Source organism: Sinocyclocheilus rhinocerous, unplaced genomic scaffold (assembly GCF_001515625.1).
Source record: "Sinocyclocheilus rhinocerous isolate Xijiao unplaced genomic scaffold, SAMN03320098_v1.1 scaffold936, whole genome shotgun sequence".
Taxonomy (NCBI): Eukaryota; Metazoa; Chordata; class Actinopteri; order Cypriniformes; family Cyprinidae; genus Sinocyclocheilus; species Sinocyclocheilus rhinocerous.
In genome coordinates, this window is record NW_015662583.1 from 82,702 (window position 1) to 99,266 (window position 16,565).

General features: G+C 34.5%; 1 protein-coding gene and 1 pseudogene across 1 annotated transcript in view; both read right to left on the minus strand.

The window, feature by feature from the left end:
* Positions 1-2,730: 2,730 nt before the first annotated feature.
* LOC107728100 (rhophilin-1-like) lies at positions 2,731-10,338 on the minus strand (annotated as a pseudogene).
* A 2,332-nt stretch (positions 10,339-12,670) lies between these two features.
* LOC107728101 (nicotinate phosphoribosyltransferase-like) overlaps positions 12,671-16,565 on the minus strand; it is a 7,450-nt gene continuing 3,555 nt past the window's right edge. Inside the window, exons 5-11 of the mRNA XM_016538181.1 lie at positions 16,021-16,121; positions 15,418-15,549; positions 14,998-15,078; positions 14,795-14,897; positions 13,832-13,989; positions 13,089-13,196; positions 12,671-12,997 (exon numbers count right to left, since the gene is read on the minus strand). Of these exons, the coding sequence (XP_016393667.1) occupies positions 12,911-12,997; positions 13,089-13,196; positions 13,832-13,989; positions 14,795-14,897; positions 14,998-15,078; positions 15,418-15,549; positions 16,021-16,121 (770 nt within the window). The 3' untranslated portion in view covers positions 12,671-12,910. The remainder of the gene's footprint in view (positions 12,998-13,088; positions 13,197-13,831; positions 13,990-14,794; positions 14,898-14,997; positions 15,079-15,417; positions 15,550-16,020; positions 16,122-16,565) is intronic.

Genomic DNA, 16,565 nt, shown 5'->3' on the forward strand with positions numbered 1-16,565 from the left:
AGATTTGGAGAAATGTAGCATTGCATCACTTGCTCACTGCAAGTGAATGGGTGCCGTCAGAATGAGAGTCCAAACAGCTGATAAAAACATCACAATAATCCACAAGTAATCCACAGCACTCCAGTCCAGCAGTGAACATCTGGAGAAGACAAAAGCTGCATGTTTGTAAGAAATCCATCATATACCCCCAGTTTCACAGACAAAGCTTAAGCCTAGTCCCAGACTAAAATGTAAGTCTGAGCTGTTTCAGCTGAAAGAAACTTGCACTGATTGATCTTAACATATGTCAGTGCCCTTGTTTTGTCTCAAGATGCACACCAGCAATGTTTTTTTCAAGGCATGTTTATAAAAATTACTTAAATGTCCTAATTGAACTATGGCCTAATCCTGACTGTCTTAATAATAGAGTTTTATCTGCAAATGCATTGTTAGTGATTCTTGTGCAATTGATCAATTCTTTTTTTAAGCAATTATTTAATTATGCACATTTATATGCATAGGTAGAGGAGATGTTGGCATTGCATTGACCAAGTCCCTCATGAACAGAACTGTGTGCATGTTGAATTTTTCATGTCAAAGTGCATCCTAATGCTGCTCTCTAGTGGTGAAGTCACTGATTACAGCCTCAGAACCTGATGGCTAGATACACTAATTACGTAAGACAAATTCATCAGGTTAAAAAACACACTTTTGTTTGAGCACCATTCTCAGACATCATCTGTCTGCTGCGTTACTTTAATTGGCCTTGCCTATTGTAATAGATTTGAAACTGTCCAGATTTGAGCCGTCTCATTTCCCAGTGCAGTCGTGTGGTCTGGGGAGCCACTCAGAGTAGAATCCAAACACATTTGGCAGCAATAGCCCATATTTCATCATTGTTTACTGCATATTCATTCCTGCAATCCCCAATGCACAAGAGTCAGCTGTTAGAATACTTCCTTATAAATGTCATCCTGAGAGCTTCTGGTTCAAGACTTGAATGTCATTGACTCCCAAACACACTTTTCTTTAAACATCATTATTAGGATTACACTAAATGAGCACGATTTCATCCCGAAAATCCAGCAGCCGGAGTATTTGTGAGGAATATACAAGGTGTGGTACAAGGAGTTTATTTGAGATTCTAGGTATTTAAATTGTTGCCTATTTATTAAAAGGTTCAAACTGCCTTCTCACTAGAGTTCACTATTATGGATATAAATGAGCACGATATCAGAATGATATTTTTACATGTGCATTTAAATGAAAAACTTGATTTATTTGTCATGATAAAGAGGCCTGCACAGGATATGCGGTTTTAAATCAACAAGGCAGAGTGCAGCGGGAATGCTGGGAAACAAATTGCTTCTGACAACAACTAATAAACATAAAATATACATGCAAAAAACAGACGTAATAAACCCATCATCATTTTCTGTGCAAAAATACATTCTTAAAGGAACAGTTCACCCAAAAATGAACATTTGCTTAACATTTCCTCACCCTCAGGCCAACCAAGATGTAGATGAGTTTGTTTCTTCATCAGATTTGGAGAAATGTAGCATTGCATCACTTGCTCACTGCAAGTGAATGGGTGCCGTCAGAATGAGAGTCCAAACAGCTGATAAAAACATCACAATAATCCACAAGTAATCCACAGCACTCCAGTCCAGCAGTGAACATCTGGAGAAGACAAAAGCTGCATGTTTGTAAGAAATCCATCATATACCCCCAGTTTCACAGACAAAGCTTAAGCCTAGTCCCAGACTAAAATGTAAGTCTGAGCTGTTTCAACTGAAAGAAACTTGCACTGATTGATCTTAACATATGTCAGTGCCCTTGTTTTGTCTCAAGATGCACACCAGCAATGTTTTTTTCTAAGGCATGTTTATAAAAATTACTTAAACGTCCTAATTAAACTAGTGCTTAATCCTGGCTTAGTCTAAGCTCTGTCTGTGAAACCAGGTCTAAGGTGTTTTTAACTGTAAACCATTGCTTCCTGCTAAAATACGAGTCCGTAATCCATAATAACTCTTCCTCCAGAGAAAAAGTTCATCTCCTGTTGTGTCTCACAGCACTCCAGTCCAGCAGTGAACATCTGGAGAAGACAAAAGCTGCGTGTTTGTAAGAAATCCATAATAAACCCCCAGTTTCACAGACAAAGCTTAAGCCTAGTCCCAGACTAAAATGTAAGTCTGAGCTGTTTCAGCTGAAAGAAACTTGCACTGATTGATCTTAACATATGTCAGTGCCCTTGTTTTGTCTCAAGATGCACACCAGCAATGTTTTTTTCTAAGGCATGTTTATAAAAATTACTTAAACGTCCTAATTAAACTAGTGCTTAATCCTGGCTTAGTCTAAGCTCTGTCTGTGAAACCAGGTCTAAGGTGTTTTTAACTGTAAACCATTGCTTCCTGCTAAAATACGAGTCCGTAATCCATAATAACTCTTCCTCCAGAGAAAAAGTTCATCTCCTGTTGTGTCTCACATCAAAATCCACTGACATATGTCTTAAGTCGCTGGGGTATATTTGTAGCAATAGCCAAAAATACATTGTATGGGTCAAAATTATAGATTTTTATTTTATGCCAAATATCATTAGGATATTAAGTAAAGATCATGTTCCATGAAGATATTTTGTAAATTTCCTACGTAGAATTGAGCCAGAACGTTCATCTAAACCAGCTAACTTTCATTCAGCTCTGCTCTGATAATTGTGCTCTACTGAGTAAAATAGTGATTTTCTTCTCTTTCCTTTCTTTTCCTCGTGTGCTTTCAGAACATGGATTCGCTCTCTCTGAAGTTACTGAAGGAAAGACTGAATGTGCTTCCGAGTCTCTTGGTGACGCCGCCGCTCCTCAAACTCCAGTTCCACAGAGACGAGGATCCGCGTTTGTATTCCCGGCCCGCTTTCCTCTGGCTGCCCGACTGACACTCTTTCTCACCGGTAGGCGAGAGGTTCGTCCTCCTTTCAACCTATGGAATCATTATTTACTGCTTTAAATCATATGAATTTAATCTAGCTTCAAGGCTATTTAAAAAAAAAACTAATTTACACCACTTTAGTGTTCGATATGTCAGCTCAATTTTAGTTTCGATTCACAATGGTAGGGTGTTTGGCTATAAAGTCACTGTTTTACATGCACTTGAATCTTCCCTGTGTTTTAACCATTGTATGAGCATATTTCTTTAAATAGGATGCAGTCCTCACATGCAAATTGTGATTAGCATTAATTCTGTGTGGGTGTTTTCACGGTTGCCTAATTTGCATATCTGCATATATATTGAAAAATCGAATGCAACATTAAAATAAACAAATGAGGTAGCACGATTAACAATGAATAAATAAAAATGTAGTGTAAATAGTCCAACATTTTTTTAATCTTTCACAATTAGACCACAAACATGAATCACAAAAGTAAACATTTCCCTTTAACCCCATAAAGCTATCTTACTAAGACATATTATTGGAGATATAGAGTGACGACTGATATTTATATAATTTAATGTCAGTATCTGCTGTACTGCTATAAAGATCTCATTGGTTTACATTACATATAAATATCAGCATCTGCACCAAATTGCATTTTTCTGCTCAGTTTGAGTCTCTGAATAAAATTGAGCTGTTTTTTCCTCAATATTCTCACTATATCAAACTATATGAGCCATAAAAGCCTGATGTATCATATGATACTCAACAACAAAAAAATTTATTAAAAAAATAGATTCAATAAACTGTTCCATTTCCAAAAATAGATCTTTTAGCTATTATTTCATATGTAAGACTTTATTTTTTAACATGTGCACAAGCCTGTACCTCGTGTGACTGTAGAGTGATGACGTCCAGCTCTGGTCCTCTCTCTGTGCAGCTCTTCAGCGCGTGAACGACCTCCGCGTGTTCGGCCCACCTGCAGTCTGCACCGTTCACAGCCACGATATAATCGCCCTCACGGAGTCCCGCCTCCTAAAACACACGCTCATAATGTGATGCATAATGTGTGCGGTATAACAAGCATTTGAAATGTTACTGTCTCTAATGCTGTCTCTTACCGCAAGCGCATCCCCCCGGCAACCAGAACCGGCGAATCACCTCGAAGCGTAAGCCCAAGCCCCGCCTCTCCTCGAACCAAACACGCGTGCCGCCGCACCCAGCGATTTTGAGCAGAAAACACCGACAGCGGCCCCTTCGCACGCAGAACAGAGGTGAACATTAAAGGGGTCATATGATGCTTTTTAAAAGATCATTATTTTGTGTATTTGGTGTAACAGAATATGTTGACATGCTTTAATGTTCAAAAAACACATTATTTTTCAAATACTGTACATTATTGTAGGTCTCTGTTACATTTACAGAGCGTTTGTGTGAATGTGAGCATTTACCAGTAGGTGGAAAATATCAGTCACTCTGACGCCACTGAAGTCAGGAGTTTTGATATCAGGCTTCTGCTGTGTGTGAGCTGTAGGAGACAGGTCAGAGGTCAGAGGTCATGTCAAGACACAACAGCTATGTTGAAAAATGAAAACCATAAAAAACTTTTTTTTGTTACTTTAAATAAAATAAACATTAACTGAAATAAAATTATATTAAAAACAACTTAAACTTATTTTATTTCAGCTAGTTGCCAAAGAAACGTTTCTCATTTTCATTTAGTCTAACTTGATGTACCAAAATAACTGTATAGACATATTTAAAAAATAAAAAATGTATTTAAATGACAGAAACACAACAAAATTGCTGAAACTTTAAAATTAAAGTGAAATGGAAAATATACAAAAATAACTATAATAGTATCTCAAGGATACTAAAATAACACCGCTTAGAATATATACATTTATGCGTGAAATACTTTATCCCACAATGCAATGCACTTGACTTGATCCTCCATGTCTATAGCAGAAAATAATTACATCTGTGATTTTTAGCATCTTTTTCTTCACTGCAAAAACTTTTTTTTTCATTTTAAACAAAAATGTAATAAAAAAAAAAAGAAAGATAATGTTGCATTGAACATGTTAACAATGTCATATGACAACATACTATTGTTTGAAATGTTACTTCATGCATGCTGTTTTACCACAATATTTGTCAAAAACAAATAGCTGCATTTAGTATGTACTCCGCAGTGCAGTATTCAATTACAAATACAGCCAAAAATGTTACTGTAACCACTTCTAGTTCAATTATCACACTAGCAATGAGGGTAAAGTCAAGTGTACTGCATTATGTACAAAATATCAGCATACAGTGCACAGAATACATACTGCATAAAGCAGAGCAGTGTTATTTAGTATTACTGAGATGCTAGTATAGTTTTTATTAAAAGTTTGAATTGGTTTTTATTTTTATGTTTTCAATTTTACTTATAATATTTGTTTAGGTTTTAGTAATTTTAGTGGTTTATTAGGTTATATATATATCGGGGTCGTCATGTGACACACAGCAGCCACAATAGCACTTATGTTCTTATGTTTTATTTATTTTTTCCTTTTTATTCGAAACATTCCCAAACGCATTAACTATATCATGAAATATCTTGATTCTCAGCTTTATAGATTGTTGATCTATAGTGGGCGATGGTCAAAGTAGCCTAATAATGTAGTCTATTAACTATGCATAGAAACCTGTCTGTTTATATAAATAACAGATATGGGTGTCATGCCATAACATAGTTTTAATACGACTGACTTTATATTTAATGTGAATTTAACATTGAAAGTTAATGTGAATAAAAATATTGTAAGTTAGACTACTAATCATAATACTTTCATTGTACAGAAAGAGAGCAAAGAACATTTACATTATCAAAGAACATTTTCACTGACAGTCTAGTTCAGGCACTCTCAATCTGGCTCAGTGCCAGACAGCGAACGCAGATTTGAATTTAGCAGCTGATGATATGAAAATGAATGCCATTTTGATGATATGACAAAATATTATAGTTATTTTTTGTCTTTTGGAAGCTGCATTCAAAATCAGAGTTGCCAAGTCCGCGTATTATACGCAACTTTGGGCTTCTTTTTTTGTAAAGTTGCGTGAAAAAATCCCAGGTTGCGGTTTTTTGGGCTTATTTAAAAAAAATATGATTGCTTGTTAGGAAAACCTGACAAGCAACTTAGTTTCTTTTCATTTATGTTCACTGTATTCTCCAATGCACTGATTGACACTCAGTCTGCTCACAGTTAATAGCCAATCAGTGCAAAAATATAAGTGCTGTAGCGTAATTTGTCAAATATTCCGCCCCCTCCTTCTTCTTTCAAAAAGAAGGCGCGTGACGCTGTAATCCAAGCGATGATAGTAGTAGACGTAGAGGAGTGGGAGGACTTTTTTCCTTTATAAGGTAGCCTAATTTTTTATTTTTACAATGTTTTTGTAATGTATTAATTATCACGGGCTGTAAACAAAAAACAAGTAGGCCTATAGTAATACTAAGAGTAGATTTGGTTGGAATAGCCAATATTTTAGTAGGCTATAAATATGTGGCTACGTTACAGCTGCCCTTTGAAGCTGTGTTTTTCTCCTTTTCTATCTCTCCAATCCTATTCTGCTCACAGGTGATTGGAGATTGGAGAGCTTTTCAGATAAAAGGGTAGTTTCAGTTTAATATGTTGCGGGCTCATTTATTGGTAATAAATAATTGATAATAAATTATATTGATGATAATAAATTATCAAAAAATATTGGGCTTGTTTTTGAAGCTGCGGTTGCTTATTTGTCTTGCGAGAGTTGGCAACAGTGTTCAAAATCCAATTGGCTCTGAGTAATATAGTAGTATGTCAACAACAGCAAAGCAAGTTAGTTATTAAACTCGATTATAACACTCACACTGGATTTCCGGAGCCTCTGCGACCTCGCAGAAATCATCTTCCCGATCAATATCAGAGTATTTCTCCAGCGAGCGTGTGACAGAACTTCCTGCAGGATGTCCATCTTTCGAAGCATTTTACACACGCCGTGAAGACGCAGGGCTTCCTCGTGACGTATGATGGCTTTACGTAGATGAGCTTTACCTTCAATACGAAATAAAATCATTTGTATATTTTCACCTGCAATGAAACTGTAAATCTGTGTTCAGAAAACATCCCACAAACACAAACCGAGTCTCCGTTTGTGCTCCGGATCTTGGAGATCGAGTTTGTCTGGTCATCTGGTGTGAATCTGTATGAGAGCTTTAATCTCTCGACCTTCATCCTCATCTTCATCAGGCATACCTGTGTTAGCTGTTAAACGCAATATCGGTCAGTCGATAATTTTAATGAAAATGATCATTATAAAAGATTGTTTCTTTAGAATGACAAGCACAATACAGACAGGAACATGTTTTAAGAAAGTAGATCAGGTCAGTTTTGATGGTAAAATAACAAAAAACATACCACTGGTCAAAAGTATGCAATAATTAAACTTTTTGGAAGTCTCTTCTGCTCACCAAGGCTGCATTTATTTGATCAAAAATACAGTAAAAACAGTACAATTGGGAAATATTATTACAATTTAAAATAGCTGTTTTCTATGTGTTATATGTGTTAAAATGTCATTTATTCCTGTGATCAAAAATGACTCATTTGTTTGATGCATTGTTTGATGACATTATCGTTGGTTTTTTCATGGATCCTTCATTAACCTGAAACTAAAGTTCTAGGAGTTTTTCAGTTCATTTTAGGAGTTTGTCACAATAGTTTTCATTTTATCTTGTTAATAATTTTTATGCTAGCAATTTGTAAGAAAAATTACACATTTTATATATAAAAATAGGACACAATGTACTGTATTAACCCTTGTATGGTGTTCGGGTCTGTGGGACCCGTTTTCACTTTTTATCAAAAGAAAAATGATACTATTACTGTTTTTGACAGAAATCTCTTACCAATCTCTTACTGCATTTATTTGGGCATATAATGATATAAATATAGTAAATACCGTAAAAATTGTGAAATATTATTACAATTTAAAATAGCTGTTTTCTATTGTAATATATTGTAAAATGTAATTTATTTCTGTGATGTGCAGCTGTATTTTCAGCATCATTACTCCAATCTTCAGTGTCACATGATCTTCAGAAATCATTCTAATATGCTGATTTGCTGCTCAAGAAACATTTCTGATTATTATCAATGTTGAAAACAGTTGTGCTGCTGAATATTTTTGTGGAAACTGTGATGCATTTTATTTTTCAGGATTCTTTGATGAATAGACAGCATTTATTTGAAATTCTAAATTCTAAATGTCTTTACTGCCACTTTTGAACAATTTAATGCATGCTTGCTAAATAAAAGTATTATTTATTTATTTATTTATGTTTTAGTAAATCTTACTTACCCTTAACTTTTGAATGGTATCGTATCAGTTTTCTACGTTGATAATAATCAGAAATGTTTCTTGATCACAGAAATAAACTACATTTTACAATATAATCACATTGAAAACTACTATTATAAATTATAATAATATTTCACAATATTACTGATTTTACTGTATTTTTGATCAAATAAATGCAGCTCTGGTGAGCAAAAAAATAACTTCTTTCAAAAACATAAAAAAATCTTAATCACTGCAGACGTTTGACTGGTAATGTATGCATGAAGTCATCAGTCAGTAAACACACACAGACGTTCAGTAGTTCACCTGAACAGTCACACAGCGCCGCAGCGGTGTAGTAGTGAGCCAGCGCTCTGAAATGATGCGTTTTGACCTGAACCATAGAGATCCAGGAGAAAGGAACGTAGTCCTTCAGTAACGGCACTGACATCGCCTGAAGAACCAGAGAATACACGTCTGATACCTACAAACACACACACAGTTATGAACAAATGAAACCCTGTAACATGCATTCATTGAAGCATGTGAGTGTGTGTGTGTGTGTGTGTGCGCGTGAGTGTGTGCGAGTGCATGGAATTCATGCATAATGTCTTCAGAATCATTCATACATGTGAAAATGAGCTGAGAATTGAACAAAGTTGTAATCTGGCTCAGATTCAGACAGGAATCATGTGTTTGTGGTGCTGATTAAGGGGTAACACAAGACTTCTTCACCTTACACATGGTTGTCGAAAGCAAAAATGCTACGAAATGCATCATATTTTGTAAGAAAGTGAGCAAAACAGACACAATTTTTGGAATCAGCACGGACAAAATTAGTAAGAAACAAGTATTGGATTTCATTCAGCAAATATGATGCACGGCAGAGAAATCAAAATTTACTGTATTTACCTTCTTAAAGCTACACTGTCATTTTTGGCCCTCTAGCAGTAAATGTAAAATAGCACTGATGCTTCCCTAATGATTCCCATTTTGAATGATCCATAGTTGATTTTTCTTGTTTGTTGTAACAACAGCTTCATGCTACTTGCAGTCAGAGCTCCTTCACCCAAATACACTTTGATAAACCTACAAAGACTGCAGACATGGTTTGGAAAATGGATTTCTTTCATCTATATTTTTTTCTAAATATAGTTTCTTTTCAGTCTCGTTTAGATGTGCTGTGTTTGCCATGTCGGACACAAATATGGCGGCGAGCAAAGCGGAAGTGACGTCTTTGGAACTCATGGATATGTATTGCTTTCTTCCTTCTGTGGTTGGTTCTTGGGGCAGCAGATCAATCTGTCTGAAGGGAAGACAGAAGAGATGGAGGGTTAGTTAAAATTGTTCTGGCTACTCACGACCCCACTGAGCTTCCGTCCTTAAGAACTTATCCTGTCCTTGGGTTTAGGGCGATCCAGCATTCAGCATCTGCTCATATTTGGTAACATTTTACAAGAAGGTCTCATTTGTTGACATTAGTTAATCCATTAACTAACATGAAATAACCATTAACAACATATTTTACAGCATTTATTAACCTTTGTTTATGTTAGTTAATAAAAATATTCATGTTAGTTCACAGTCCGTTTACTAATCTTAACAGATACGTTTGATTTTAGAAATGTATTAGTAGATATTAAACTTGCCATTGATTAACATTAATAAATTCAGTGCAAGTATTGTTCATGTTAAATAAAATAATAAATTAAACCTTATTGTTAAGTGTTAGCATTATTTATTTGCACTTAAATACATTTTCAATGCAAGTCATCATGGTATCCGTCTAAAAACATGGCATTACCATGTTATTCTTTTAATGCTTAACAATACCATGTAAATAGCAAGCGTGTATTATGGTACAAATACCATATAGGCTACAATGTCTAAAAGACTATGGTAATAACATGGTACTTTTTTGTAAGCGCCTCAACCTGTTATTTCTTATTGCGTTGTTGTTTTGTTTAGCAGTACGTAATAAATTAACATGTATGCTCTGAAAGTCCACCTACCTTGCGGACGGACTCTGTCGAGCCTCTGTCCTCATCTGATCCGGAGTCAGACATCACGAGCTCACCTGTATTACTGCACCTGTAATAAGCCAGCGGACAATAGCGCGAGAAACGATCGCGTGCGCACGTTACGAAATCTCTGTGTACTGGAAGCTTCTGTCACCAAAACAAATTCCTTGGCAATAAAGTTCTTTCTGACGTCTGACTTCAATATTAGCACACACTGATACCTGTAGAGATTTTCAGCTCCGGTCCGCAGATGAAGTTCTCGGTTGATCTGCTGGTTGAGTTTAGCTCTCCGCTGCTGCAGTTTGCTGCGCTGGGTTGAGACGAGAGGATCACATCCCTAAAACACACACACACACCGGTCATGTCATCGCCTGAAATGTGCATATTTTGAATTTAATCTCACTGCCTCTCTCAGCATTTGAATTTAACCATTGCACTTCTGTTCTGTTCTCTATACCTTAACACTTAACAATACTACTTTTTCATTAACTCCATGTAAATATTGAGTTAATGAAAAAGTGTGTGTGTGTATATACTGTATATATATATATATATATATATACAAGTCATCATGGTATCCGTCTAAAAACATGGCATTACCATGTTATTCTTTTAATGCTTAACAATACCATGTAAATAGCAAGCGTGTATTATGGTACAAATACCATATAGGCTACAATGTCTAAAAGACCATGGTAATAACATGGTACTTTTTTGTAAGCGCCTCAACCTGTTATTTCTTATTGCGTTGTTGTTTTGTTTAGCAGTACGTAATAAATTAACATGTATGCTCTGAAAGTCCACCTACCTTGCGGACGGACTCTGTCGAGCCTCTGTCCTCATCTGATCCGGAGTCAGACATCACGAGCTCACCTGTATTACTGCACCTGTAATAAGCCAGCGGACAATAGCGCGAGAAACGATCGCGTGCGCACGTTACGAAACTGCGCAAACGTCACCGTGAATCCGTTAAACGCCCTACTTTAACGGCTGTTTTCCACTTATTTAATACGCACGAGACACAGCTTTAACTCTGTACGTGTCTAAATACATTTGTTTATCTCCATAATGTGATCTCTTGCAACGCGTCCTTGGGATTCAGCCAATAGAATCGCGTTATTTCTGAGTGACACATGTGATGGCCAATCACAGCTCGATAAATACGGCCGACTGACGGGGGAATCGTCCAATGAGGTGGCGGTGATGGGAATAAAGGCGATTTGGGGCGGAAAAATAACTGTTGCCCCTGGCAACACGGAGGCACGATAACGCTTTTGTGTTTATCTGAAGACTAACGTTCATCAAATTGTTTTTAAAATATTTCAAAGCACCCGTAGTTACACATTTATCCGTTTAAAACCCAAAACTCTATATAAAACGTTTAAAGACCCACACATTACGATATGATACAGGATTTTTATAGTTAACTAAATCTAAAATCCTTTGTCACTTTAAAGTAAGTAATTAAAATAAGTTATTTTATTTTTACATTTTATTTTATTTCAGTTACAATTGGATTTATTAAATTACCTAAACCTGAAATAATAACTAAATAGACATTTAAAATACGAATAAAACCAACAAAAACACACAGCAAATAAAAAAATTAAAAAAACTATAATAGTATCACATTGATACGAAAATTACACTGATATGAACAACAGACATAGCGTGTTACTTTATATTTTATTACATTTTATTTTATTTCAGTTATATTTGGATTTACTAAAATACCTAAAACTATAACTGAAATAATAATAATAATAAAAAAATTTAAACCGACAAAAACACAAAACAAATTTAAGAAAAATATATAAAAAGAAAAACTAGTTAAAAATAATAAAAACTATAATATCACAATGATACTAAAATAACATTGATATGAACAACAAACATAGCCTGTTACTTTTTTTTTTTTTTTTTACATTTTATTTTATTTCAGTTATAATTGGATTTAAACACCCTAACACTACAACTGAAATAATAATAAAAAACTAAATAGACATTTAAAATACTAATAAAACCAAAAACACAACAAATTTAAAATAAAAAATATAAAAAAATAAAAACTAATTTAAAAAAACTATAATAATAACAGATATGAACAACAAACATAGCCTGCTACCTTATTAAATTAAATTAGATTTACTATGCAAATTGATATACTAAGAATGTACTATTTATTTACTTACAATTTACTAATATCAAAGAGTACTAGATTTTTTCATTTACTAAAATCATATAGCACTAGATTTTTGAATTTTTTATTATTTTTTTTATATTAAAAAATACTTGAAGGTAGATCACATTACAGTTAGGATTATAGGACAAAACACATAGTCATGAATCACTTTTGTACATAACTTTATTATGTTGTAAAACTAACAGTAAATTATAATTTTCATTACATCATCACTTATTTTATTAGTTAATCTAAGAGGAACCAATACCATATTCAAAAGAATTGCTCAGAGAATGTGTTCATGCTATTGGACCACAACAAGCAGCATTGCTCAATCTGTTATTAGGACTTTAAAGGGAACCAGGGATTTTAAGGCACCTTTTCCTTTAGATGTAATGTTTCCGACTTTGGTCTGGGCTGTGTTTCGGCTTGGCTTTAGTTCGACAGCAGGAAGTTGCTGCCTTTACTGTTTCCTTTTGTGATATCAGACACCAGGGAGTGCAGCCGCTCCGATAAAGCCACCTTTAAGACAATGTTAAGAAACACACTTTCAGTCTGCAAATGTCATTTTCAGGTACTAAATGTATTCCAGTTGCTGATATGGTGAACTCACGGTGTAATCGTGCGGCTCTTGTAGTCTCTTATGGTGAGGATGCAGCGTTTGCAGAGACATCTGTGCACGCTCACGACTCTCTGATGCACTGTTTAGGGGGAATGTGATCTGTGCACACAATCACACACACATCTGAATTAGAAAAGGCCATGAAATCAACATTGGAGTTTTGTGTTTTTTAATATAAGTTTAATATATGTAAATTTGAGCTCATAGCATCCAGATGGGTTCCTAAAAGTTCAAAATAAACTTTCAATGTACCGTATTTCTCGCCAAAACAGCTCTAAACAAATAATATGTGTGTGGATTTTGATGTGAGAGACAACAGGAGATGCACTTTTTCACTGGAGGAAGCGTTATTATGGATTATGGATTTTAACCGGCCCGGAAGCAACGGTTTGAAGTTAAAAAGGTCTTAATGCTGGATCAGTTTCAGCTTTTGTCTTCTCCAGATGTAAACTGATGGACTGGAGTGCTGTGGATTACTTGTGGATTATTGTGATGTTTTTATCAGCTGTTTGGACTCTCATTCTGACGGCACCCATTCACTTGCAGTGAGCAAGTGATGCAATGCTACATTTCTCCAAATCTGATGAAGAAACAAACTCATCTACATCTTGGATGCTCTGAGGGGTGAGCACATTGTCATTTTTGGGTGAACTATTCCTTTAAAACGGATCAAAAATATTAATATCATCCACTTGTCCGCAATGGCAGCACAGACTGATAATGTCAGTGTTTACTTGTCCACAGGTGAAGACATCCAAACGCAGACTGGTTACTTGAGCCGGTGTGACCGTCTGAAGCGTCTTGTTCAGTCCTAGAGGGAAGCAGTTCAGCGAGACGCCCGCTTTAGGAGCCGGTTCTTCTGACAGACAGATCAGATCCATATGCGGATGACCTGCCAAACAGACGTTCATACGAACTACATTCAGCTAATGGTGCTGGCAAACCTGCGAAAGGTGCACCAAGCTATTTTTTCCACTTAAAAATCAAAATAAATATTATATAATGTTATATACTATATTTACAAAAAAAAAAAATTTAATCAGTATTTTAATCAATCACATTTGTATTGAAATATTGATATTTTTCAGCCTTTTTGCAAGATTCTCTCTCTGTATGTCATAGCAAAATTCGACTGACTGAAATTTTGTTCTTTATATATGAGAATATATCAATATAATACATATGAGAATATATATACAGACACAAATATTTATATATTTGCTCTGAAATGTTTTTTAAGATGTTAAAAAAAACATTAAAATCATCACAATATTCACATTGTTGCTTATATTACCAGCATTATCATAAAAAATATTGTGAATATTCCCTATAAAGCTCAAATTATTATTACAAAAAAATTTGAAAAAGAGAAAGAAATAATGGTAACACTTTACATATATATATTTAATGCATTAAATAGCATTAACTAACAACGAGTAATGCATTTGTTAAGAGTATTTAATTATTAATCTTTGTTAACGTTAGTTAATAAAAATACAACTCTTGTTAGTTTTCATTTTAAAAATGTATTAGTAAATGTTGGAATCAACATTAACTAAGATTAATAAAAGCTTTAGATGTATTTTTTAATATTGTTAACTAATGTTAATAAATGGAACCTTATTGTAAAGTGTTACCAAAAATATAATATAATAGATATAATAAATATTAAGATATAATTAAAAGTAAATGCAGACCATCTGCGTCTAGAAGCCTATAGACAGACTTGCGTCCCGGCAGCGTGCTTTTCTCTGGATCTTCACTCATCTTCATTCGGGGACGACCTCTGACCTCTATCAGCTGCAGTGAGTGAGTAATACAACCATCAGCATGCATTAATAAAGCACGTTGCGTGAATTTTAATGCCGTGTTGACTTCACAACTGGGTCAGTCTTTGTACCTTATATACACACCCCAGAGAGGGCTGCCGCGTGCATGTGACCAGATGAGTCCCCACTCCAACCACGTCGATCTCATTATCCTGACACACAGAGAAACCGCTGATGAATGGCTTTATTGCTGTGTTTAAAGGGGTCATATGATGCGATTTCAAGTTTCCCTTTCTCTTTGGAGTGTTACAAGCTGATTGTGCATAGATAAGATCCCTGAAGTTGCAAAGACTAAAGTCTCAAAACCAAAGAAATATTCTTTATCAAAGTTAAGACTCTGCCACGCCCCCCTAAAACGGCTCGTTCTAACACGCCCCCACATATCTACCCCACTATGTGGAAATATTTGCATAATGCGCCCAAATGTGCAAAGAAAGAAGGCGTGGTTTCAGGAACAGCAGTAGTGTTGATGCAGCATGTCAGGCTCTTACTTTCTTGTTGAGTTCAGCGAGACTCTGTTCAGAAATACTGTTTGTGCCGACGATGATGAGAGACTCAAACTGAGGAACGGAGAAGCTGCAGACAGAGAAACACAGAATAAAATAGATTTGAGTGATTGCATGCTGAAGTTTAAGACTTCTGGTTCAAACCAGTGCTATTTTAGTATCGATATATTATTATAGGTTTGGCTAATATTGTAAAATAGGTTTTATTTTCATTTTTTCTTTTTAATTTTAGTTGTGTGTTTTTGTTTTTTTAAAAACATGTCTATATTGTTTTTAATAAGTTTTAGTTTATAGCTTTATTTAACTTACTTTTAGTAATTTTAGTGTTTGAACTTTTTATATCTAGCTGACAAAATATTTTACTTTAGTTCATGTTTATGTAATACAAATATTTCTATGGTTTTATCTAACGATAATAACCCTGGTAAACACTGAAACTAAACTATTAAATATAATTTTCTGTAACTGATATGAAGCTGAAATTAATTAAAATATAAAGAATAGATGAAAAACTGTCACAACTAGCTGTGTAAACACGCATTAAGATGGAGATGATCAATTAATTAATCCAAACAGGGTAAATCCAACAGAGGTAAAGGCAATCCAATAATAGCTATAACGCAGACGAGACCCGACAATGAAACGCAAAGAGAACTGAACTGAAGTAGGGGAGATAATGACAAACACACCTGAACATAAAGATGAAATCAAATCAGTAACTATGACAACGAACTGTTGCCTTGGCAACTAACTGAAATAAGTTTTAAGGCTAAATAGAAATATAAAAAAACAACAACAACAAAAAAAAGCTAATAAAAATACCAAATTACTTCAACACCAAAATTAAACTGAAAATATAAAAATAAATATTAAATAACAATAAAAGTACACATTCTGTTGTATTTACATTTTTTATAATTGTTTTTCTTTTTAAATAGTTCCATTTTAAACAATAAAGTATACAATAAAAATAATAAAAAGTATAAAAATAGTTCTATTTTAAGTTTTTTTTTTAAACCACACAAATCAGTGCAACATCCTTGCTTTCACTTTTTACTTAAACCCAAATTAAAAAGAAATCTGAATATATATATATATATATATATATAGAAAGAGATTTTCTGTGTATTTTT